Consider the following 24387-nt stretch of genomic DNA (forward strand, 5'->3'; position numbering starts at 1 on the left):
AGGAGCAGCTTCTGGTTCCCGAACACAGACCTGAGCTGAACGCCGATCATGTCCAATACCCACGACTGGGCTGTAGAGTTTGTTTGTGGTGATGAAAAAGTTGTGGAAACAGATAGTGGTGATGGTTGCATGACATCGTGAATGTAATTAATGCTACTGAATTGTACACTTAAAAATGATTAAAAGCGGGGGGCCTGGGTGGCTCAGATGGTTGGGTGTCTGCCTTCAGCTGGGATCATGATCTCTAGGTCCTGGAATCGAGCCGCACCTCGGGCTCCCTGCTCAGCAGGAACTCTGCTTCTTCCTCTCTCCCTGCTTGTGCTCACTCGCTCTCTCTCTCTCTCTCTCTCTCAAATGAATAAATAAATAAATAAATAAAATGGTTAAAAGGGCCAATTTTACGTTATAGAGCTTTTACCACAGTTTTTAAGAAGTGAGAAAAACATCCAGGAAGGGGGGGACGAAAGGGAGGGCAAGCTTGTCCTGTGGGATTTGGTGACATAACCTGGGGCTGGTGGACACCAGGAGACCTGGATTTAGACCCCTGTTCCACGCATTTTGGCTCCTTGACCTTGGGTAACTTCACTCCTCTGAGGATAGCATGCTGCCCTCAGAGGGCAGTTAGGGAACTCAAATGTGATCAAGTGGTGTGAAACTCTCTGTAAAACAGTCAATAATTGTTAATTAGCATTATCACCCTGGCCTCCCCCAGAGAAAGAAAGAAACCCATTACAAACAAAATACAATAGTACCTTTTATTCTTATTTATGTATTTATTTAGTCTCTGAGGATGCCTGAAATTCCACCTTAAGGCTTGGAATTCTGTAAATGGAAACCTCCAGAAATAAGGACAGAAAGAGGGCAGACTAAAAGAATCTCTCATCCTCTGGCTCCTCACCATGAAGGAGATACATTTTTGCTGGGGTTGGCTTTTGTGGGACCTCCGACATGCCAGAGGAGAGCGGGACAAAGGTGCATGAGCCAGGAAGGCTGGGGGTCATGGCAATGGGCAGCAGAGAAATGACATCCTTGCCCTGTCCCCTCTTTGCCCCCCCTTACTTCCCCCTCTTCGCCTTTCCCATGTGTCTCCTGGGAGATGTATTTCTGTCTCTTTTTTTCATCTAAAGCAGAGGAAATGAATCATCTTTCAGCCTGTTTGGTCACCAGCCCCATGCCCTCTGACCTCCTCTGGGCTCTTTCTGGTTCCTCTGGAGCTGCCGCTGGGCTAGGTCTCACCCGCCTGTCCAGACTCTCCTGGCCAGTTATTTTTGGTAACTAACGTCCCCCTCCTCCCAGGCCCGGAGGCTTGACCTTCTCCACCCTGTGGAAGATGGGAAATGATACACAGCATTCCAAATGACGGTCCCATGAGCTGACCAGAGGGGCAGGGAAAGCAAGGGAGCCACCGTGTTCTGAGGATTTTGTGTGCCACACACGTACGGGCACATCTCAATGACCCTATTCAGTGGATCTTCCCAAATCGCATTTTAACAGGCGAGGAGTACAAGGCTCTGAGAAATGAAGGAATTTGCCCAAGGCCAAGTAGCTAGTAAATGGTGGAGCCAAGATTCAAACCCTGTATTCTTGGATTCATTCCACTATACCATGCTGCCCTATGTATTCACATGTATGCATGCATGTATGTGGAACTGGGGATACAGGCAGGTGGGCTAGAACTTCAGCTGCAATTATCAGGATGGAAATCTAACATCCTTGTGCATAAAGCTATATGCATAGGACAGACAGCTGTTTACCTACAGCGGGGAAGGCAAGTGTGTGCAGGGTGTGCCTTACCAGGCACCCAGGGACCACAGAGAAAGGGATTGAGGAGGGACAGGGATGGTGGAGGGAGACCCCAGCTTCAGGACCACCTATGCCCTGCCCACACCTGACAGTGATGGACCTTAACAGATAAAAGTGCCTAGTGGAGGCCACGGTGGTGAAACCACACTTCCTGTGAACACAGTCATGCAACTATTTATTTGGCTTCAAAAAATGTGCAGGTGCTGTTTCTAGGAGTTATGTGGGATACGGAAATAAAGCTACTGACATCAAACTATTTAGAGTGGCCCTGTGTGTGTTGGAGGTGGGAGAGGGATTAACATAAATATATAAACAACTGTGATGCAACGTAGATAGTGCTCGGGACCAAAGAGAGGGACGGATCCTGTAACAGGGTTCTAGCAGGACCAGAAGCTAGGGAGATTGATTGAGGCTGGATATTAAGGAGGGTTTCCTGGGGAGGTAGCATCGGAATGTCTCTAAGTAGATGTAAGCGCTACATCAGTAGAACGCTTTCACGGAGGTTAGATCCCGTCTAATTTTCCAAGCAAACCTGTCCTTATTTGCCTTTTGCAGAAGTGGGAACGGAGGCCAGAGAAGCTGGCTGGGTTGTCTACAGTCCCGAAACTAGCAAGCGGCCGCCCGGGGTCTGCTCTCGGGCCAGCGCCAGGGACTCCCAGCCAGCTCAGGTCCCGCCCCACTAGGGGGCGGAGCGGCGGGAGCGGGGGCGGCAGGCACGCTCCGGGGGCGGGGCGGAAGGGCCGAGGGGCGGGGCTGGCGCGCGGGAGGCGGTGGAGCTGCGTCGCTTTCCACCTGCCCGCGCGAGCTCAGCGCCCCGGCGGCGGCTGGGCTGAGCCCCGCTGAGCCCGCCGGGCCGGCCATGGGCGACCGTGAGCGCAACAAGAAGCGGCTGCTGGAGCTGCTGCAGGCGGCGGGCACCGGCAACGCGCACTGCGCCGACTGCGGCGCGGCGGGTAAGGGTGCGGCGGCCGGGAGCAGGACCCCTGCCCGCCGATCTCCTCTCCTCCTTCCAGACCAGGACCGGTCCCGGGCCCCCGCGGGACTCGGGCGTGACCCTTCTGACACCTTCGCACCCAGGCCCCCCCATCCTGACAGCGAACGTCAGTCTCGCGCCCTCGGCCGCGCTCTCCACAGCGGCTGCCGCACCCACCCGAACCCCAGGCCCCCTGACCTCCCCACTCTGGACCCGGACCCTTCCATATCCTTGGACCCCGACGCTAGACCCCGGACCCGGATGCCTTGACCATCTTGTTCACCTGCTCCGCCAGACACCCCACCTACCCGGACCTCGGTCCCTGACATCTTCACTCCGGACCCAGCCACCTCCCACGCCCACGGACCCAAACATCCCCCACACGGAGGGGTCCCAGACCCCGGGCCCCTGAAGGTCCCGTGCTCCCTTCCCAGCTCCCGGACGCCCCTGGGGTCCTCCCAAGTTCCTGCTCCGCAGCGCGCCGACTTCCCCACCTGCAACTCCCCAGCCAGGCGCCGCGGTGCCGGCCCCTTCCTCCGCGCTCTCCTCTCAGTTCCCCGGAGTCTCGTCACTTCCACTTTGCGCTCGCCTCAGCCCCTCGCCCCATCCCTAGACTCCTTCCAAGATCATCCTGGTAGCCTCCGTGCTTTGGCCGTGGGCTGACTAGAAGGCTGCATGCTGGTATCTTAGCTCACCCAAGGTAGGGGGACCGAGAGAAAAGGGCTTCCTAACACGGCAGCGCTGGGCAGGGCCCCAGGAATCCCAACGGCCGAGCCCTGCCTCTCCAGCACCCCCAGCCCAGCCCTGGTCTCGGTGCCAAGCTCTCCATCCAACTCCCCTTCTGCCCTCTCGCCCCTAGATCCTGACTGGGCCTCCTACAAGCTGGGCATTTTCATCTGTCTGAACTGCTCCGGTGTCCACCGCAACTTCCCAGACATCAGCAAAATTAAATCCGTGAGACTTGACTTCTGGGACGACAGTACTGTGGAGGTAGTGAGGGGGGGCACTGGAGAGCCTCGAAACAGCAGAGCCAGGGTGGAGGCGGTGGGCGGGTGGCCCCATTCTTCTGTAGGGGAGGAAGCTGAGTTCCAGAGCGGAGCAGTAACTAGCAAGAGAAAGCACAGCTTATTAGAGTCCCTGCTTACACAGAGACCCTGAGTGCAAGGCCCTTGCTTGCTGCAAGGCCCTGAGAGCTTGTTATTTCCCTCAGTTTCCACTTCTGTGTAAGGATCCCACTACCCCTTGGAGTGGCTGCTGTAAGGATTAAATGTAGGCTCAATGCAAGTACAAAGTAAGTAGTCAAGTAACACTGCTGTTATCATTAGCTGAAGTCCTGGACTGGAACCAAAATATACTAATTCATGGTCTAGGGTCCCCCTTCCAGCACCCACCCCCCCACCCCATCCCTCCTACCCCACCCCACCCCGTCCCAGCCAGGAAGGGCACCGTTTTGCTCTCCTGATCTACAGAGATGGAGGACACCTTCAGCCTGGATGATAATACCATTTTGGCCAGAAAACCTTCAGAGAGCAAGCTGTTCTAAATTGTGCTGGTTGGCTGAGGACTTCAAGGACTACTGGAGAAGCAGGCCTGTGTTCACTGAGTGTCCACTCTGTGTCAGGCACTGTGCTAGATGCTTTATTCGTTGGACACGTAGTTACTGTAAGCCTACTATGTGCTGGGTATTAGGAAAGAGCAGTGAATAGGATAGAGTCTCTGCCCATGTGGAGCTTATATTCTAGTGTAGGAGAAAGACAGGAAGCCAGTAAACCAGCACATAGACCTGAAGGTTGTTTCTTTGCCCCTTATAACCCCCCCATTATACTTTCTTCATTTTTGCAGTTAAAATCCCTGAAGCTCGGGGGTGGGGGGGGGTTCAGTACTGCCCAAGGGTCACTCAGTGAATCAGTGGCACAGCTGGGATGTGAAACCTGCTCTGTTGGGATCCAAAGCCCATGCAAATCCTGAGTCAGAGTCTAGAGTCCTGGGGGTGGGGGAGAATGGGGTTCACTCTGCTCAGGGGATGTAAATTAAAAACCTGATATTTCTTCCCACATGTGCCCTCACCGCAGATAGGCCACCTCTGTTCCTGAGTGCTAACTGTTGGCCAGGGCCACTCTTGGCATATCTGTCTCTGGGTCTGTCAGGTGTTCATAGGGACCCGGTGATCATCCTGACCTACTTACTCAAGGGGGCCAGTTCCAACTTCTTCCATCCTCCAGCTATGTCTGTCTCCTGCACGTAGCTGTTGGTGGTCCTGGCCATCTGGGGAAGGGGTGGGAGAAAGAACATGAGTTTTGGAGTTAGGTCTGGGTTCAAGTCCCAGCTCCTCACTTTCTAGCTGTGTCACCTTGGGTAAGTCACCTAACCTCTCTGAGCCTGTTTCCTCACCTCTAGAATGGGGATGGTAATATTAAAATTGTCGAGGGGATGGAATGAGCTAATGGGTAAGGACTGTAAAATGCTCTGCCTACATGAGTTTTGGTTGCTGTAGCACCTCATTGTCCCAGGTTGGGGCTTCCCAGCAGCATGGATAACCAAGCCCAACGGGACATGTCAAACTCCAGTAGGAGTGTCTCCTGACTCAGCCTAGGAGCCACTGGGAAGAGTGGCCTTCTGGGTAGACACATGGTTTCATTTCACATTTTTTCAAGTCCTAATAATACCCCAAGTTGCTGTTGTCTTGCAGTTTATGACCCACAACGGGAACCTCCGTGTGAAGGCCAAGTACGAAGCCAGAGTCCCTGCTTTCTACTATGTCCCCCAGGCCAACGACTGCCTGTGAGTGGGTGATTTCTTGGTCTCACCTCCCCTACCCCTACTCCATCTCTGGTGCCTTTGTCTCTGGTGGTCTTTTACATGCACCTGGTGGGCCCGGAAAGACGTTTGGTTTGGTCTCTCATGGAGAACACTTAGACCTGGCCTCGTTCCCCCCTCTACCTTTATTGCTTGGATTATCACTTCCCCTCTCTGGGACTCAGTTTCCACCGCTGTGACACAGGGCATTTTCTTTATGATCCGCCCCTTTGCCTCTGATGTTCTCATAGCCTACTGGTGGTGGCTAACTCGATAGAGAAGAGGAACCCTGGTATTTTAGTAGAACAGATGTGTTTCAGCTACTTCCTAGGGAGTGTTATGCCCCAGGCTGTCCCACTTGAACTCAGCATAGCTCCAAAGCAGCTGTCTGGCCGTAGATCCCTGAATAATCACCATAAAAATAATAGCAGCTACTAATATTTATGGAACTTTACTATGTACCAGGCACGGTGCTATATGCTTGTGTGCATTAATGTGTTTAATTCTCTCAACAACTCTGAGATAACACTGCCACAGTCCCCACGATATAGATGACATGCCTGAGGCTCAAAGAGACAGAACTGGGACTGACTAGCCCATCTGACACCAGGGCCCTGGGAAATCTAATAAAAGTGGGGGGAAGCTGTGAAGCAACAGGAGGTTTCAGGTCCCCTGGATGTGAGGGGTCAGTGTGACCCTCGTACCTAGTGACCCCAGCCTCTGCAGGACTGACTGCCTGAGGCTTAGCCTTCCTTCCAGGGACTCAGCCTCACTTCCAGGGCTGCTAGAGAGCACCGCCCCCCACCCCCCAACCCCGGCCACCACTCTGATACAAATGGGAAGAAGGTACACCTTCTGGGCAGGTTATGACCCATGATGGGGGTGGGGGGGCTATGGCTTTCTGGAAGCAGGCTGCATTTCAGCCCCCATTGTCCTCTAGCCTCAGCAGAAAGCTTCTGGACAGCGCACAAACTATACAACTGTACCTAGTACCCTGCCATTTCCCAGTAGTTAAACAACTCAGGGGCTGCTAATGCAGGGTGGAGTGGTGGGGTGGGGGGCACAGCTTTCTACTCAGAGGACCCCAGTATTGTTTCCTGACTCTACCACTCTCTGGCTGTGAGAAAGTGGACAAGTTACCAAACTTGTCTGAACTGTGGCTTCCTCATCTCTGAAATGTAGTTAATGCTGCTTACATCATGGCATGGTGGTAGAGATTAAATGAGATAATTTTAGGGCGCCTGGGTGGCTCAGATGGTTAAGCGTCTGCCTTCGGCTCAGGTCATGATCTCAGGGTCCTAGGATCGAGTCCCACATCAGGTTCCCTGCTCAGTGCAGAGCCTGCTTCTCCCTCTCCCTCTGCCACTCCCTCTGCTTGTACTCTTCTATCTCTCTGTCAAATAAATAAATAAAATCTTTTAAAAATAAAAAAAAAGATAATTATATTATTTAAAAAAAAATTTTTTTTTTTAGATTTTATTTATTTGAGAGAGAGAGACAGAGATAGTGAGAGAGAGAGCACAAGTGGGGAGGAGAGGGAGAAGCAGGCTCCCCACAGAGCAGGGAGCCCAATGCGGGACTCGATCCCAGGACCCTGGGATCATGACCTGAGCCGAAGGCAGACACTTAACCGACTGAGCCACCCAGGCACCCTAAATGAGATAATTTTATGTAAAATGTTTTAATCCACTTCTCAGTGTCACCTTCGGAATGCTGCCTGGTCCCTGGCCTGGCTGAGGGAGGTGCCAGGCTTAACTCAGAGGGTCCGGCTCCCCTTGCCTCACTGTTGCAGCTCCTCGGCCCCTTGCTGCAAGGGGAAAGGAACAGGCATTTGGTGAACACCTACTCTGTGGTGGGCTTTCTGCTGGCATTCCAGACACTACTTGCACGACTCCAACCACAGCCCCGCACCTTACCCCCTTGTAGTGGAACACTAATGGCCTCCTCCCTGTAATTCTAAAAGACCTCTAAATTCCCCACCTCCAGGACCAGGACTGGAGCCTCAGTCTCCACCCCGTCTCCCAGCTCTGATCCTGTGGCTCAGGGTTCCACGGCGGGCTTGGTGACTCTTCTCAGTGTGCTGGGGGTGAGGGCTATGCATTAGGTAGGACTCCTGATTACAGAAATGCAGTTTAACCCAGCTTAGGCCTGAGCGGATTTTGTGGGTTCTGGGGATCAGACCGTAGGAGGGACAGAGGTGGAGCTACTCTCAGGAAGGACGAGCCAGGGGCACAAACGCTATGGGGCCTTTCACACTCTCTGTCTGATTCTCATTCCTGCCCCTTCCTGTGGGCCAGACTTCTTTCATGTAGCTGGGAGCAAGGCCACCTGGGGTCCCTGACTCCAGATCCTGGTTTCCAGCTCCCAGCTTGGCAGTGAGAGGGCTTTCAATCCATCCCTCTCTCGGTTTTGCTCCTTTTGCTCTGATAGCTCAGGGCAGAGCTCTGCTTAGCCAGTTCAGGCCAGGTGCCCACTTCTGGGTCATTCCTTGTGGCTTTGGGGTAAGGTCACATAAACCTTGGAACATTTACCTGGAAAAGGCAAGAGGGAAGCAAACAATTGACATAAGTTTTCTGCACAGGTCATGTGACAGTATCTGATTAGGCTAACATTAAACTCCTACTGTGGGCTGATCATGGTATTAGGCCCTTTTATATATATTTAAACCCCTCAACAACCCCGAAGGGAAGGTAGGTATATTATTGACATATTCCCCAAGTTCAGAGGAGTTAAGTAACTTGCTGCTGGTCACACAGTGGATAAATAGGAGAGGAGGACCGGGTCCTGGGTGGTTGGACCCCAAGATCACTGCTCTGTCCAGTGTAGCAGGCCCAGATTTTATGGACAAGCCAAAGGAAGAGGCTCATGGACTCTCCTGGCTTCAGCTCATGAGCATGCAGTGGGAGGTGGCAGTGTAGATGGTCCAGGGGAGCTGGTTGACCTAGAGGGCTGGGCTGGGGTTGGAATAGCCCAGTAGTTTTCATATAGCCCCTTGGGGGGTGATATTTTTCCCCAGGAGACACTGGTAATATCTGAAGACATTTTGGGGTGTCATAACTAGGGAGGGGGCACTACTGGCATTAGAGGATAGAGGCCAGAGATGCTGCTAAGCATCCTACAGAACACAGGATTCTTCCCCTCCCCCCAGTAGAGAATTAGCTCCAAATGTAATGGTTCCAAGGCTGAGCAGTGCTGGGTGGTATGAGCAGGTAGTTGCTGTGATGCCCCCACCCTGTGGGAAGGGGATGCCTCAGATGCAGTTGACGAAAGGTTCTCTCTTTATAGGGTGTTAAAGGAACAGTGGATTCGAGCTAAGTATGAAAGACAGGAATTTATGGCTGATGGGAAATCCATCTCACCCCCAGGTAAGGTTATTTCCATCATCTTTTGAGGTCTATGTTCTAATGAATTCTAGACAATAAAGTGCCTGAGTATTAGGAAGAGGGCCCAGGCAGGAGATACCTGCCAACCTCACTCTGGCCACAGAGGCCAGGGTGTGGGTTCCTCTGCCTCGGAAACAGCAGCACGTCAGCTGGTGGAGTTTTATGGTCTGAGTGGTCAAGAAGTATTTTTATCTCTGGTCCCCACAGGGCCACACGTGCGTACAGAGTCTTAGTATAAAGTTGTAGGAAGACTCACCTGCCAGGTTGAACAGTTAGAAAAGGCACCCCTGCTCTTGGTGAGTGTGGCCCCTGGTGTGACACACGGCTTGGTCAGGAACATGGGAGGGACTCCCGCCTCCCTTCCCACCTTTGTGTGGGGCATAACCTCATGGCTGGCCCTTGGCCCGTGGTAGTGTCTGCCAGGGGCTCTGGGTCCCAGCTCACACTGACCTGGAGGGCAAAGCGTCCAGAACCACTGTGGGAACCGGTGACGGCCGGAGCTTAGCGCCCCTACCTACGGGGAGCACACGGTGCTCTTCAACTAGCAGGTACCTAGAGGTCACTCGTCATTTCCGCCCTCTGAGGGGTTTCATTAGGTCGATGTCGACGTGACATTGGGCAGCACCGTACGGGCGTCTTTCAGAATCATCCAGTTTCTCAGGACTTAGCCTTCTTAAGGGTTTAGTAGGTCTTCTTATGAGATAGCCAAAGAAGGAAGTTAGGGAGAGCCCAACTGAAATCATGAGACTTTGCAAATTTGGCCCCAGACAGAACCCTACATGCTGCAGCTGACATAGCTAAGTTAGATTTAAGATATTTTAGCACTGGGTGGAGCGTTCACTCTACCCTCGAGACCCTACGAGGTTTGCAAACTGCTTGTTCATCTTAAGGATGTGGGTGTTCCCTCTTTCTCTTCCTTGGTGGCTAAGGTACCCGAGAAGGGTTCCTGTGGAAGCGGGGAAGGGACAATGCACAGTTCCTGAGAAGGAAGTTTGTCCTCCTGGCAAAAGAAGGCCTCCTGAAGTACTATACTAAAGAGGAGGTAAGAGACCAGACCAGCAAGGGGTCCCTCCCTGAGCTCTGGCCCGCACCCCACTGAGGTCACATTGGAATCAATGGTGCCATGTCTTCTGGATAATCTCAGCCACTGAGTGTTCAACACTGCATGGTTACTTTTCCACAGTTAGGCAATCAATCCAGTCCACAGAAAACACACCTTCTCTTCACCTAGAATTGGCTTAGACTGGTCCATGAATAAGCCCTGGATGACCACTGCATTTATTCATGCACTCAAGAAATTATTTATTTATTTATTTAAAAGATTTTATTTATTTATTTGAGCGAGCGAGAGAGAGAGAGAGAAGAAGCAGGGGGAGGGGCAGCAGGAGAAGGAGAAGCCGACTCTCCGCTGAGCAGGGAGCCCATCGTGGGGTTCGATCCCGGACTCCAGGATTGTGACCTGAGCCGAAGGCAGATGCTTAACCGACTGAGCCACCCAGGCGCCCCACAAGAAATTATTTATTGAGCGCCTACCATATCCTAGACATTCCTGTAGACACTGGAGCTACAGCAGTAAACGAAACGAAGCTCCTGTCCTCATGGGGCTTTCATTCTAGTGGAAGGAGACAGGTGGTAACCAAAACGTACATCAATATATGATAGATGAGGTATAGTAGGTTCTGTGAAGAGAAAAAGAAGCGGGTGAAGAGTTAGAGGATGATGGGGCTGATATCACACAGGGGTCAGGGAAGGCCCCTCTGATGACATTGGAGCAGGGAAATGAATAAAAGTGAGCAAGTCAGGGGTGCCTGGATTGCTCAGTCGGTTAAGCATCTGGCTCTTAGTTTCGGCTCAGGTCATGATCTTGGGGTCATGGGATCGAGCCCTGCGTCAGGGTCCGGACTCAGTATGGAGTCTGCTTGGGTTTCTCTCTCTCTCCCTTCTCTATCTGCCCCTCCCCACCTAAAATAAATAAAATCTTAAAAAAAAAAAAAAGTAAGCACGTCATGTGCATATGTGGGGGCAAAGTAGAAGAAGTAGAGGGAACGTGAACATGGTCCTGACTGGCACATACACCTGTGTGTCTGTTAGAAAATGACCCCTCTGAGATGGTGTAGCCCTGGGGCCCAGGTCTAGACAAGCAGAAGCCTAGATTGCAGTTCTCACTTACACCCTCATCCAGGGACTTTTTGTTTAGTGCACAAACTACTCAACCATAAGCCACAGCCCTGGCCTGAGCTGGGAGGGGTTGGTGGATCAAGGAAGCCAAAGTGACCTGTGCAGAAGGAGCAAAGAAAAGGATGGAAGGAGATGAACTCACATAGGTAAGGACCTTGTAGGGCCTAGTAAGACTCAATATTTTTTTTTTGAAATACTTTTATCAAGATATAAATTCACAGGGATGCCTGGGTGGCTCAGTCAGTTAAGTGTGGGACTCTTGATCTCAGCTCAGGTCTTGATCTCAGGGTGGTGGGATCGAGCCCCATGTCCAGCCCGCATTGCATCGGGCTCTGTGCATCACAGGGAGTCTGCTCCAGATTCTCTCTCTCCGTCTCCCTCTGCTCCTCCCCCACTGCTTGTGCTTTCTCTTTCTCTCTTTCTCTAAAATAAATAAATCTTTAAAAAAGATATAAATTCACATATCATACAATTCACCCATTTAAAGCAGACAATTAATGGTTTTTAGTATACTCACAGAGTTGCATAACTGTCACCACAATCAATTTTAGAACATTTTTGTAAGCCCCAAAAGAAATCCCAAACACCCATTAGCCCTTATCCTCTACCCACCATACTCCCCAACCCCAGGAGACCACTGATCTACTGTCTGTCTCTGTAGGTTTGCCTATTATGGACACCTCAAGTACACGGACCATGTGGTCCTTTGTAACAGGCCTCTTTCATTTTGCGTATGTGTTTAAGATTTGTTCATGTAGCATGTATTAGTACTTCTTTTTATTGCCAAGTACTGGTCCACTGTGTGGACAGTTCATCTGTTCACTTAGTTGATGGACATTTGAGTTATTTCCACTTTTGGGCAAGTATGAATGATGCTGCTATGAACATTGGTGTACCAGTTTTCATGCGGACATGTTTCCACTCTTCTTGGAATGGAATTGCTGGGTCGTATGGTAACTCTGTATTTACAGAGGAACTGTAACACTGTTTTAGAGGAACTGCCACACTGTTTTTCAAAGTCGCTGCACCATCTAATGTTCCCACCAGCAATGTGTGAAGGTTCTAATTGCTCCACATCCTCACCAACACTTGCTGTCATCTATCTTGTTGATTATAATCATCTTGGTGGATATGAGGTAGTATCTGGTTGTGATTCGGATTTTCATTTCCTTGATGGCTAATGATGTGGAGCATCTTTTCATGTGCTTATTGGCCACTTATATAGCTTCTTTGGAGAAATGTCTGTTCAGATCCTTTTCTCATATTTTAATTAGTTTAGTTGGCTTTTTATTATTGAGTTTTCATCATTCTTTATATATTCTAGATATAAGGCCATATTAGATACATGATTTACAAAGAAATGTAGGCTTTTTGGATTTTACTCTGAGATGAGAAGCCACAGGAAGGTTTTGAGCAGAGAAATGATATAATTTGATTTAAGCTTTTTACATTTTGGGAATCTAAGTCTTGTGATGGATGAACATTTTGTGCAGTTTCTTCTGTCCTCTTACTCCTACTTGCATCAGGGACCATTACTATGGCTCTTTTTATTTATTTTTTAAAAAGATTTTTAAGTAATCTCTACACACAACATGGGTCTCAAACCCACAAATCCAAGATCAAGAGTCATATGCTCTACTGCATGGCTAAGGACCGTGGGGATTTTGTAGCTGGCCAAATGCCCAACTTAAACTTTTTAAAGGAGCACCCTGGCTGCTACTGGGGTCAGGGTGGGCCAGGGAGGGGGCAAGAGTGGAAGGAGAGAAAGCAGTTAGGAAGCTATTGCAATAATTAAGTGAGGAATCAGGATGCCTGGCTGTCTTAGTCAGCAGAGCACATGACTCTTGATCTCAGAGTCATGAGTTTGAGCCCCACATTGGGTAGAGTTTACTTAAAACACATAAAAATAGTCAATAAAAATGATCAAGTGAGGAATAATGGTGAATTACACCAGGATGGTGGTGAAGGAGGTGGTTAGAGGTGGTCAGATTTTGGATTGGCCATTGGGTGTGAAAGTAAGAAGAATCAAGGATAGGTCCCAGCTTTTTGCCCTATGAAACTAGAATGACAGATTTGCCATTTACTGAGATGGCAAAGACTTGGCTCCCTGAAGGGATGATTAAGAGCCCTTTTTGGTTTGAGATGCTTATTAGTCATCCAGGTGGAAAGATTGAGAAGGCGGTTGGATATGTGAGTGTGGAGGTCTGGGGAGAGTTTGGAGGTGAAGTTGTCAGCATTGAGACTGGTTTAACGATGGGACTGGCTGGGATCACCTGGGTGGGGAGTGTGGGTAGATGAGAAAAGATGTTTTGTTTTAGGGTTTTTTTTTTTTTTTGTATCTAAAATGTGTTTACTGGGATAGTTTTCCACTCATCTTTTTTTTTTTTTTTTTAAGATTGCTTGCTTGATTGACTGATTTGAGAGAGAGAGAGAGTGCACAGAGGGAGAGGGAGAAGCAGACTTCCTGCTGAGCAGGGAGCCCAATGCGGGGCTCAATCCCAGGACCCTGGGATCATGACCTGAGCTGAAGGCAGATGCTTAACCAACTGAGCCCCCCGGGCACCCCTGTTTCCCACGCATCTTGATTCAGGGTGCTTTTAGTGCTGCTCCTGTCTGAAGGAGCATCCTCTGTAAGCCTTGCTTTTCTTCCTGTGGCCTGGCAGAGGACAGTGGAACAGCTAGGACACAAAACGACCATTTGTGCATGGCTAAGGACCGTGGGGATTTTGTAGCACGCTGGGCACTTCACGTCCACGAAGTAGGTGTTGGGGCTCCACACCAGGTGCTGCTCCTTGTGCTTCCTCTTCTCTTCTGGGGATGGGTGCAGGAGGTCCATGTTGTCATGGGGAGGTTGTCACCTCCTAAAAGGAGTGAAAGCAGAAATCCTAGGACTGAGGGTTTTCATTACTTGTTGCTCAATGACAAACCACCATACAACTTAGTGGCTTAAAACATCAATTTATTATTTCTCTCAATCATGGGGGTCAGGAATTTGGGCAGGCCTTGGCTGCTGCAATGTACTCCCTGTGGCATCAGCCAGGTCACTGGCCCTGCCGCACTGAGCTGGTGGTTGGGCTGGCCGAGAGCGCCCAGGAAGCCTTCACTCAAGTCTGCTGCCTTGGGTCCTCCAGGGAAGCTCTGGTACTCCGTGTGCTTGTTCTGTATTCAGGAGTCTGGCTTGAGCTTCTTTGTAGCATGGCAGCTAGCCTCCCCTAAGCAAAGGGAGATGCTGCTCGGCCTCTTCAACATGAGGTCAGGAACTACCTTCTGTTGATCAAAGGAACTCAAGCAGCCATATTCAAGGGAAGCAGATATAGACTCCCCCTCGTTATGGGTATCATGGTGTGTGCATACTGGGAGGGAGGGAATTGGTAAGGACCATCTTTGGAGGTTATTTACCATGCTGAGCCCTGAGACATTCCAGTATTTCAAGGGCAGAAAAAAAAAATGAGAAGTTTCCAGCATAAAATGTGAAGGAGCGGCCAACAAAGTCAGAAAAGGACAGGCTCTGAGCATGTTAGCCATTGCCTGACTCCATTTCCTACATGTAGACTGACTGACTGATTGATTGATTGATTGATTTCCCCTGTTGCTTTCCTAGATAGACCAGAGCAATGCTAGCAGGGCTGTCCAGTGTGACAGCAGCCTGGGGCCAAGTGAAAAATGGTGGGGGGTGAAGAGTATTACCCCTCCAAGTAAGAATTAGGGATTTCTTCTCTGTCTAAAAGGCAGGCAGAGAAAGGGCTGCCGCAGAGTTAGGAGCACTCACAGCCACTATGAGTTGGCCTCTAGGAGAGTCTCATCCTTGGTTAGCCAAGGTCAATCTGTTTCTCAATCCTAAACCAGTTCAGTCTAAAATCAGAATGAGTGGCTTTCGTTATTTTTTAATTTCTTTCCCAAGAGGGAACTTTTTTAAATTGTAAAGGTATTTCATTTTTACGTTAAATTTATGGGTAATACAGGGCGCCTGGGTGGCTCAGTCATTAAGCGTCTGCCTTCAGTTCAGTCATGGTCCCAGCACCCTGGGATCAAGTCCCACATCGGGCTTCCTGCTCGGGTGGGAAGCCTGCTTCTCTCTCTTCCACTCCCCCTGCTTGTGTTCCCTCTCTCACTGTGTCTTTCTCTGTCAAATAAATTAAAAAAATCTTAAAAAAATTTTTTTTGGTAATACAGAAAAGTAAGTATAAAGAAAGTGAGACTCATCTCAACATAATAAAATAGTAATACCCAGAACACGTTTTCTTAAGAACTCTACAAAGCAAAAAGAAAAAGACAATCCATTGGAAAAATAGGCAAAGAAAATAGACTGGCAGTTCACAGAAAAGGAAACCAAAATGCCTCATAAGTATAAGATAAAGATAAATATAAGAAGAGATGCCCCAATCTCTCTGGCAGTCAGGGAAATGCAAATTAAAGCCATATGGGATATACTGCACCAGAATGGCTGGAATTAAAAAGGCTGGCAACTCCATGTAAAGGATGTGGAGAAACTAGAACTCCCATATGTTACTTGGTGGGATTGTAAAGTGATACAACCACTTGGGAAAACCATTTGGTAGTTTTTAATAAAGGTAGATATACACTTAACCGTATAACCCAGCCATTCCACTCCTAGGTATTTACTGAGAAGAAACAAAAACATCTGTCCACAAAAATATTTGTATGCGAATGTTCATAGATGCTTAATTCATAAAAAAAACCCCACCAAAATGTGGAAAGAACCCAAATGTCCATCCACAGCTGAATGAACAAATTGTAGTATATCCACAGAATAAATATTACTCAGCAATAAAAAGGGACAAACTACTAATAAATGCAATAATGTAGATGAATCTAAAATAAATTATTCTGGGTGGCACTGGGGTGGCTCAGTCGTTAAGCGTTAAGACGCTCCACGGGAAGCCTGCTTCTCCCTCTCCCACTCCCCCTGCTTGTGTTCCCTCTCTTGCTGTGTCTCTCTCTGTCAAATAAATAAACAAAATATTTTAAAAAAAGATAAATCTTTAAAAAAAATAATGTGCTATCTCTCTGTCAAATAAATTATTCTAAGCAAAGGAAGCCTTATACGAGAATATGTACTATATAATTCCATTTGAATGCAAAGTTCTAGAACAGGCAAAAACACTTTGTATCAATAGAAAGGAGATAAGTGTCTATGGTTGGGGTGGGGTGGAAACTGACTGCCAAGAGGCCTGAGGAAACTCTTGAGGTAATAGTCTTTTTTTTATATATATAAGATTTTATTTAGTTATTTAGTTATTTAGTTATTTAAGAGAAAGAGAGAGAGTAAGTGGGGGCAGGAGCAGAGGGAGAAGCAGACTCTGCGCTGAGTGCAGAGCCCAATGCCGGGCTCGATCCCATGACCCTGAGATCATGACCTGAGCTGAAACTAAGAGTCAGAAGCTTAACCGACACCCAGGAGCCCCAGTGATGGTCTATACCTTGATTGTGGTGATGCTCCCATGGGTATAGCCATTTGTCAAATTTATAAATTATAAATTTATAATTTATATTACAAATTTATATTTATTACATTACAAAATATTACAGATTTATAAATTATACCTCAAGAAAGTTGATTAAATGAAAATTAACAATGACATTCAATTTCATACCCATCATATTGGCAAAAAATTTAAATCTGCCAGTCAAGTGTTGGTGAGGACATAGGAAAAGGGGAACTCCTCTGTGATTAAGTGTGTTATTCATTTATGTTATTCAGTATTCAGTATTAAAATAGATATTGGTACAGCCGCTATGGAGAGCCATTCAGCAGAATAATTTGGCAGTTTCCAGTATGTCGAAGATGTATATCCCTGTGATCTAACAATTCCATTCCTAAATATATACTGTGACCTTGAGAAATGCTCACATATGTGTACCAGGGACACAGGCCGACTGCAGTGTCACTTCTGATCGCAAAAAATCAGAAATAATCTCAATATCTGTAAACAGGAAAATAGACTGATAACTTTTGGTGTGTCATTCACAAGAGCAAACTAGGTTGGTATATCTCAACATGAACAGAACTCACAAATATAATGTTGAGTGACAAAAGCAAGCTCTAGAATAATACATATAATATGATACCATTTATGTAAATGAAAACCATAGAAATCAATACTATATATTGTTCATAGATATGTATATGTGTATATAAGTGTAAAAAGTGAGCTAGAAGAATAAACATCAGACTCAAGACAGTGATCGCCTGGGGGGAGTACAGGGAATGGGATAGAAAGAATAGTGGTGAAAGGGATTTTGCCTTTATTAGTAAAATCATATTTCTTTTTTTTTTAAGATTTTATTTATTCATTAGAGAGAGAGAGCACACAAGCAGGGGGAGCAGCAGAGGGAGAGGGAGAAGCAGACTCCCTGCTGAGCTGGGACCCCGACGTAGGACTTGATCCCACGACCCTGAGATCATGACCTGAGCTGCAGGTAGACGCTTAACCATCTGAGCCACCCAGGTGCCCCTAAAATTGTATTTCTTTTCTTTTATTTTTTTAAAGATTTATTTATTTGACAGAGAGAGACACAGCAAGAGAGGGAACACAAGCAGGGGGAGTGGAAGAGGGAGAAGCAGGCTTCCCGCCGAGCAGGGAGCCCGATGCGGGGCTCGATCCCAGGACCCTGGGACCATGACCTGAGCAGAAGGCAGACGCTTAACCGACTGAGCCACCCAGGTGCCCCTCTCATAGTAAATATTTAAAAAAGAAAGTCTTCCAGTAGTCTTTCAAGAGGAGTATTAGTGTAGGACGCCTGGGTGGCTCAGTCGGTTGGGTGTCTGCCTTCAGTTCAGGTCATGATCGAGTCCCACATCGTTCTCCTTGCTCAGCAAGGGGCCTGCTTCTCCCTCTGCCTGCCTCTGTCTCTCTCTCTCTGATAAATAAATTTTAAAAAAATCGTTTAAAAAAAAAAGAGGAGTATTAGTGTAAACATGTCTATATTTTTATGCATGTTCAAATTGACATACATTATATATATGTATATATACATGTATAGAGGAATTTATATATACTTTTGCATGTACGTATGTGTAATTTTTTGTGTTAGTAGGTTCCTACTATATATCCTGTTCTAGGGCTTGGTATTTCTTTTTTTCTTTCTTTTTTTTAATGGTTGGTGTTTTTTTCTTTTTTTAAGATTTTATTTATTTATTTGACAGAGAGAGAGACAGGGCCACAGGGAACACAAGCAGGGGGAGTGGGAGAGGGAGAAGCAGACTCCCGCTGAGTGGGGAACCTGACACGGGGCTCGATCCCAGGACCCCAGGATCATGACCCGAGCCAAAGGCAGATGCTTAACAACTGAGCCGCCCAGGTGCCCCTGGGACTTGGTATTTCTACCCATGGATATCATGGATATTTTTTCATATAAATAACACTGATCTAAATTATCCTATAAAAAATTCTGTGGTATTTCACTGTATGGATATACCATGATTTGTTTATTTAACCCATTATCCCTGATATATATATATATATATATATATATACATACACATATATACATAGTAGTTATATATATATATACATATATATACAGTAGTTATATATTATATATATAATGGTTTCTCTTCCCCCTCCTCCTCCTCCTTCTCCCCTTCTTCTCCTTTTCCTTCTACTACTACTACTATTATTCTAAAAAACACAACAACAAATATCTTTTGACACACATGTTTGCACAGTAATGCAGTTACTTCCTTGGGATAGGTTTGCAGATGTGAAACTGTGAGTCAAGGCAAAATAGTCAACGTTTTAGGGGTGCCTGGGTGGCTCAGTCGGTTAAGCGGCTGCCTTCAGCTCAGGTCATGATCCTGGGGTCTTAGGATTGAGCCCCACGTCCAGCTCCCTGCTCAACAGAGAGCCTGCTTCTCCCTCTCCCTCTGTCTGCCACTCTGCCTACTTGTGCTATCTCTCTGTCAAATAAATAAATAAAATCTTTAAAAAAAATTCAACATTTTAATAAGTATGACCAAATTTCCCTCTAGAGAAAACTATCTAATAGAACTTTGTTCAGTGATGGAAATGTTCTATGTCTGCCCTGTCCGATACCCTAGCCCCAAGTGGCTACTTGAGCACTTGAAATGGGGCTAAGCATAAGGAACTGAAGTTTTATTTTGTATTTGTCTATAATTTTTTTTTTAAACTAAGCTCCACACCCACTGTGGGGCTTGAATTCATGATCCTGAGATTAAGAGTCACATGCTCTACTGACTGAGCCAGCCAGGTGTGTCCCAAGGAACTCAAGTTTCATTTTTATTAAATTTTAATTTAAATAGCTACATGTGGTTAATGGCTGCTCCAGGTCTAGAGTGTTTGTACCATTTTTCTCTCTTATCAATTACAAAGGAAAACACTCTTTTCCCTTCCTTGCTTAGTATTGGTTAATGCTTAACCCGTGTTCCAGACCCTTGCCAACAGAGTAGAGTGTGGGAGGGAGCTCCCCAAGACTCCCATACCTGCTTTTATCTGTTTATCTGTTTTATTTATTTTTTACTTTTTTAAAAGATTTTATTTTATTTGACAGAGAGAGACACAGCGAGAGAGGGAACACAACAGGGGGAGTGGGAGAGGGAGAAGCAGGCTCCCCGCAGAGCAGGGAGCCGGATGCGGGGCTCGATCCCAGGACCCTGGGATCATGACCTGAGCCGAAGGCAGACACTTAACAACTGAGCCACCCAGGCACCCTTTATCTGCTTTATTTCATTCGTTTGGCTTCCATAGATGATTTGCTTCCGAAAAAGTTCTGTGGCTAAAAAGTTTGAAAAGTCCTAAGTTCAGGCCTTTCCAAACTACCTCCCAGCTCCGAGAAGCCAATCTGATCAAGTGGAAATGGCGGGATGGCCAAAACACAGGAGAGCAGTAGAACATCAGTGCATCTCAATATTAGAGCAGGAACATTTAAAAGCCATGGAAAGTTACAAATTGGTTATCCGTGTGTATTAAGGCCTGGGTGAAGGTGGAGAGAAGTCATCCGCGTCCTCTCTTTCAGGGTAAAGGCCCCAAAGCTGTCATCAGCATCAAGGACTTGAACGCCACCTTTGAGACAGAGAAGATAGGGAACCCCCATGGGCTGCAGATCACCTACAGGAGAGAGGGCCACATCAGGAACCTGTTCGTGTACCACGAGAGTGGGAAGGTGAGATGACCGGCGTTGCCACCCTGGGCCCCCAGCCCGCACCCCCGGACTCTGCTGGCCTGCCTTGCCAGCTGGCTTGGCTGCCACTTGAGGTGTGCTGCCACTGTTAGCCTCATCTCTTGTCCCTTTCCGGTCCCAGAGAGCCATAGGAGCAACGCAGAGCGAGGTCAGGGAGGACAACCTGGCAGGCACCATGGGGTGTGCGTCCGGACAGTGCATAGCCACTACAGGGAGTCCACTTAGCAGGAGGGGCTATGCCCAGGGGTGACGGATCCAAGTAGGGCAGAGACTCTGCACGCGGGAACAGGGATGAACAGAAGATCCGGCAGCCCTGAACTCGAGGCCCCTGCTTCTCCCCACGTGGTCCTCGGAGTTAAGCAGTTAAGTGGCTGCCTTTGGCTCAGGTCATGATCCTGGGATCTTGGGATCGAGCCCCACATCCGGCTCCCTCGGGGCATTAGCATCACCTGGGAGCTGGTTAGAAACACAGTCTCAGGCCCACCAGAACCTACTGAATTAGAAACTGCATTTTCACAGGAGCTCCAGGTGATCCTTAAGCACATTAAAGTTTAAGACGTCAGCTCTGCCAGAGAAGAGCAGGCCAGTAGTACAGGTCTAAGAGAATAAGCTAGGTCAGAATGAGCAGTCTCCTGACTGAGCAAGGGACACAGATGCCAAGTGGAGGTGCAGAGGGGTAGAGGTGAGGGTAGACATTTTTGAGTGCCTATTAATTCTGTGCCAGGCACTGTTCTTGGTAATCACCATACATCATTTCTTTCTTTCTTTAAGATTTTATTTATTTACTTACTTATTTGAGAGAGAGAGAGAGAGAGCACCGAGTTGGGAAGGAGCAGAGGGAGAGGGACGAGCAGATTCCCCACTGAGCACGGAGCCTGATGTAGAGCTCAAACCCGTGGCCCTGAGATCATGACCTGAGCTGAAATCAAGAGGCAGACACTTCACTGCCTGAGCCACCCAGGCGCCCCGCTATATATCATTTCTTAATCCTCAAAACAGTCCTGGAGATGTTTTAACCCTATGTTACTGAGCCATAGGCATGTTAAGTAACTTGCTCAGGGTCACCCAGACTGTGGTTCCTGAGTCCTAGAACCATTTTACCCCCCGCCCCCCACTACCTTTGTGCCTCTGCTGGAGGGAGAATCCTTGGTAGCAGGAGCCAGGAACCCAAGACCAGGACAAGATTTTCCCAAGGGGCCCCAGCACTGGGATGCTGGCAGAGTCTGGGCAGAGTTCCTGGCAGTGGAGGCTATGAAGAATTGGAGTTTGGAGTCAGAAACTGGAGCCCTGGTTCTGCCACTCTGGGCTGTGTTACCAGGCCAAGTCCCTTCCCCTCCTCCATCTGCTTGTTTATGGATCAGAACACCTCCCTGCCCAGAGGGGTTTAGAGGGTGAATGACCATGAACCATGAATGTGAAAGAATTTCATTACAGTGAAGTACATTTCAAACATTAATCTCTGCTAATTAGGGCACCTGGGTGGCTCAGTGGTTATGTGCCTTCAGCTCAGGTCATGATCCAGGGGTCCTGAGATCAAGCCCCACGTTGGGCTCCCTGCTGAGCAGGGGAGTCTGCTTCTCCCTCTCCCCCCTGCTCATGCTCTCTCACTATCTCTCCCTCTCAAATAAATAAATAAAATCTTTAAAAAGCAAAACAAAAAAACCTCTGCTAATTATTTGCTCATGATTGTAGCAGTTGTAAAGGGTAAAATCTTTTTTTTTTTTTTTTAAAGATTTTATTTATTTATTTGACAGAGAGAGACAGCGAGAGCAGGAACACAAGCAGGGGGAGTGGGAGAGGGAGAAGCAGGCTTCCCGCTGAGCAGGGAGCCCGATGTGGGACTCGATCCCAGGATACTGGGATCATGACCTGAGCCGAAGGCAGACACTTAACGACTGAGCCACCCAGGCGCCTTAAAGGGTAAAATCTTATGGGCAGTTTCACATCTGTATCACTCATTCAGTCTTTTTTTTTTTTTAAGATTTTATTTATTTGGGAGAGAGAGAGAGAGCAGGGGGAGGGGCAGAGGACAAGCAGACTCCATCTGCAGAGTGTGGAGCCCACCACAGACTCAATCCTAGGACCCCGAGATCATGACCTGAGCTGAAGTCAGACACTTAATCAACTGAGCCACCCAGGCACCCCACTCATTCACTCTTCCAATTAGTCCTTATTGAGCCTCTGCAATGTGCAAAGCACTGCCCTGGGCTCTAGAGAGTGTGGTAGTGAATAGGGCAGAGCCATGGGTGGGCTTCAAGGATCTCAGAGACCTGGGGGAGAGTAAGATGGGGCAATAGGCACTGTTGATACTGTCTGGCCCTTCTCTTTCCCTCAATGCCCCAGCTTCTCTACAAGATAGGCACAAATGGGGGCTGCAGACTTTCATGCCTGCAGGAGCCAGGTAGCTCATTTGAAAGTGAAGTGGACAAGGGGCGCCTGGGTGGCTCAGTCAGTTAAGCGTCTGCCTTTGGCTCAGGTCATGACCCCAGGGTCCTGGGATCGAGACTCACATCAGGCGCCCAGCTCAGCAAGGGAGTCTGCTTCTCCCTCTCCCTCTGCCTTTGCCTGCCACTCCCCTGCTTGTGCTCTCTTTCTCTCTGCCAAATAAATAAATAAATCTTAATAAAAAGTGAAGTGGACGGCTATAGGGCTATAAAGCAGGAAAACCTGCATAGAGGATTGAAACAAACAAAACTTCAGGAAGCAAACAAACCTGTATGCAGGTTGGATTTGGCTCCAGAGTCACCAGTTAGTGACCAAAGTGAAGGTCTGGGTGAGTCTTTTCTGGGATGGCTCCATTCCTTTAGTGCCTGGGACCTGAAAAGGTTATTAATGCCCAGGACAAGAGAGCTGGGCACTCTGGAATATGAGGCCAGCTCGCTTGGCTGGTGAGAGAGAAAGGGTCATTATGTTGCATTCTTGGGAAACCACATTCAAATGAATTTCTCAATCACCATATTACATCAAGGTGCAGCAGTGCAGCTATTTGAACGAATCTTTCAGCTTCCCAATTCCAAATTCTTGGGAGAAAGGACCTGAGAAGCCCGGTCTAGCCTCTGCATTGGTCTAGCCCTGACCTAGTTGCTGTGGCGAAGAAGGGGAGGATCCTAGCAGCAAATGTGGCTGCAGTTGTGGGTGAGCAGTGAGTGTGTGAGTGCAGCTGGGCCGGCTCTCCTAGAAGCAGGGCTTGGGCTGAGCAACTAAATGAAACTTCAGGATAAGTAGAATGTTCTAGGGAAAAGCTATGTGTGGGGTGAGGGAAGACAGGTGGGTGAGGAAGAGTATACAAGGCGGAGCGACATGTATTGGGAGGATTGCAAATGTTTTTGGTTTTTTTTGTTTTGTTTTTTAAAGATTTTATTTATTTTGAGAGAGAGAGCGCAAGCAGAGGGAGGGGCAGAGGGAGAAACAGACTCCACACTGAGCAGTAAGCCTGATTCAGGGACTCAATCCCAGGACCCTGGGATCATGACCTGAGCTGAAGGCAGACGTGCAAATGCTTTTGTATGGAGGGAGCTCAGAGGGCGAAGTAGTCATACTAGAGAACTTAGATTTTCACCTGAGGGTAGCAGAGAGGACTCTAAGCTAGACTTAGTTAGATTCTCTTTTCTTTTCTTGTCTTGTCTTTTTTTTTTTTAAAGATTTTTATTTATTTTTTGACAGAGAGAGACACAGCGAGAGAGGGAACACAAGCAGGGGGAGTGGGAGAGGGAGAAGCAGGCTTCCCGCTGATCAGGGAGCCCAATGCAGGGCTCGATCCCAGGACCCTGAGATCATGACCTGAACCGAAGGCAGACGCTTAAGTGACTGAGCCACCCAGGCTCTCTAGTTAGATTTTCAATTAAAAAATCACTCTGGGGGGCGCCTGGGTGGTTCAGTCAGTTAAGCGGCTGCTTTTGGCTCAGGTCATGATCCCGGGGTCCTGGGATCGAGCCCCGCATTGGGCTCCTTGCTCAGGGGGGAGCCTGCTTCTCCCTCTGCCTGCTGCTCCCCCTGTCTTTTTTTGACAAGTAAATTAAAAAAATAAAAATAAATAAAAAAAGAAAATCACTCTGGGGAAAAAAAAATCACTCCAGCTGCTGTGGGAGGACC

General features: G+C 48.1%; 1 protein-coding gene and 1 pseudogene across 2 annotated transcripts in view; one reads left to right on the plus strand and one right to left on the minus strand.

The window, feature by feature from the left end:
* The first annotated feature begins 2582 nt into the window (after positions 1–2582).
* Positions 2583–24387, plus strand: part of ADAP2 (ArfGAP with dual PH domains 2) — a 28871-nt gene continuing 7066 nt past the window's right edge. Inside the window, exons 1-6 of one of the 2 annotated variants that reach the window (XM_035027780.1) lie at positions 2584–2756; positions 3636–3766; positions 5466–5557; positions 8858–8937; positions 9885–9997; positions 20131–20277. In XM_035027780.1, coding sequence (XP_034883671.1) covers positions 2663–2756; positions 3636–3766; positions 5466–5557; positions 8858–8937; positions 9885–9997; positions 20131–20277 — 657 coding nt within the window. In that variant the 5' untranslated portion in view covers positions 2584–2662. Of the gene's footprint in view, positions 2757–3635; positions 3767–5465; positions 5558–8857; positions 8938–9884; positions 9998–20130; positions 20278–24387 lie in introns of both variants that reach the window. The other variant, XM_035027781.1, reaches the window with a different exon arrangement.
* Positions 13731–13969, minus strand: LOC118025112 (annotated as a pseudogene).

The sequence above is a fragment of the Mirounga leonina genome, unplaced genomic scaffold (genome assembly GCF_011800145.1).
Source record: "Mirounga leonina isolate KUSES-001 unplaced genomic scaffold, KU_Mleo_1.0 Mir_200, whole genome shotgun sequence".
Classification (NCBI taxonomy): domain Eukaryota; kingdom Metazoa; phylum Chordata; class Mammalia; order Carnivora; family Phocidae; genus Mirounga; species Mirounga leonina.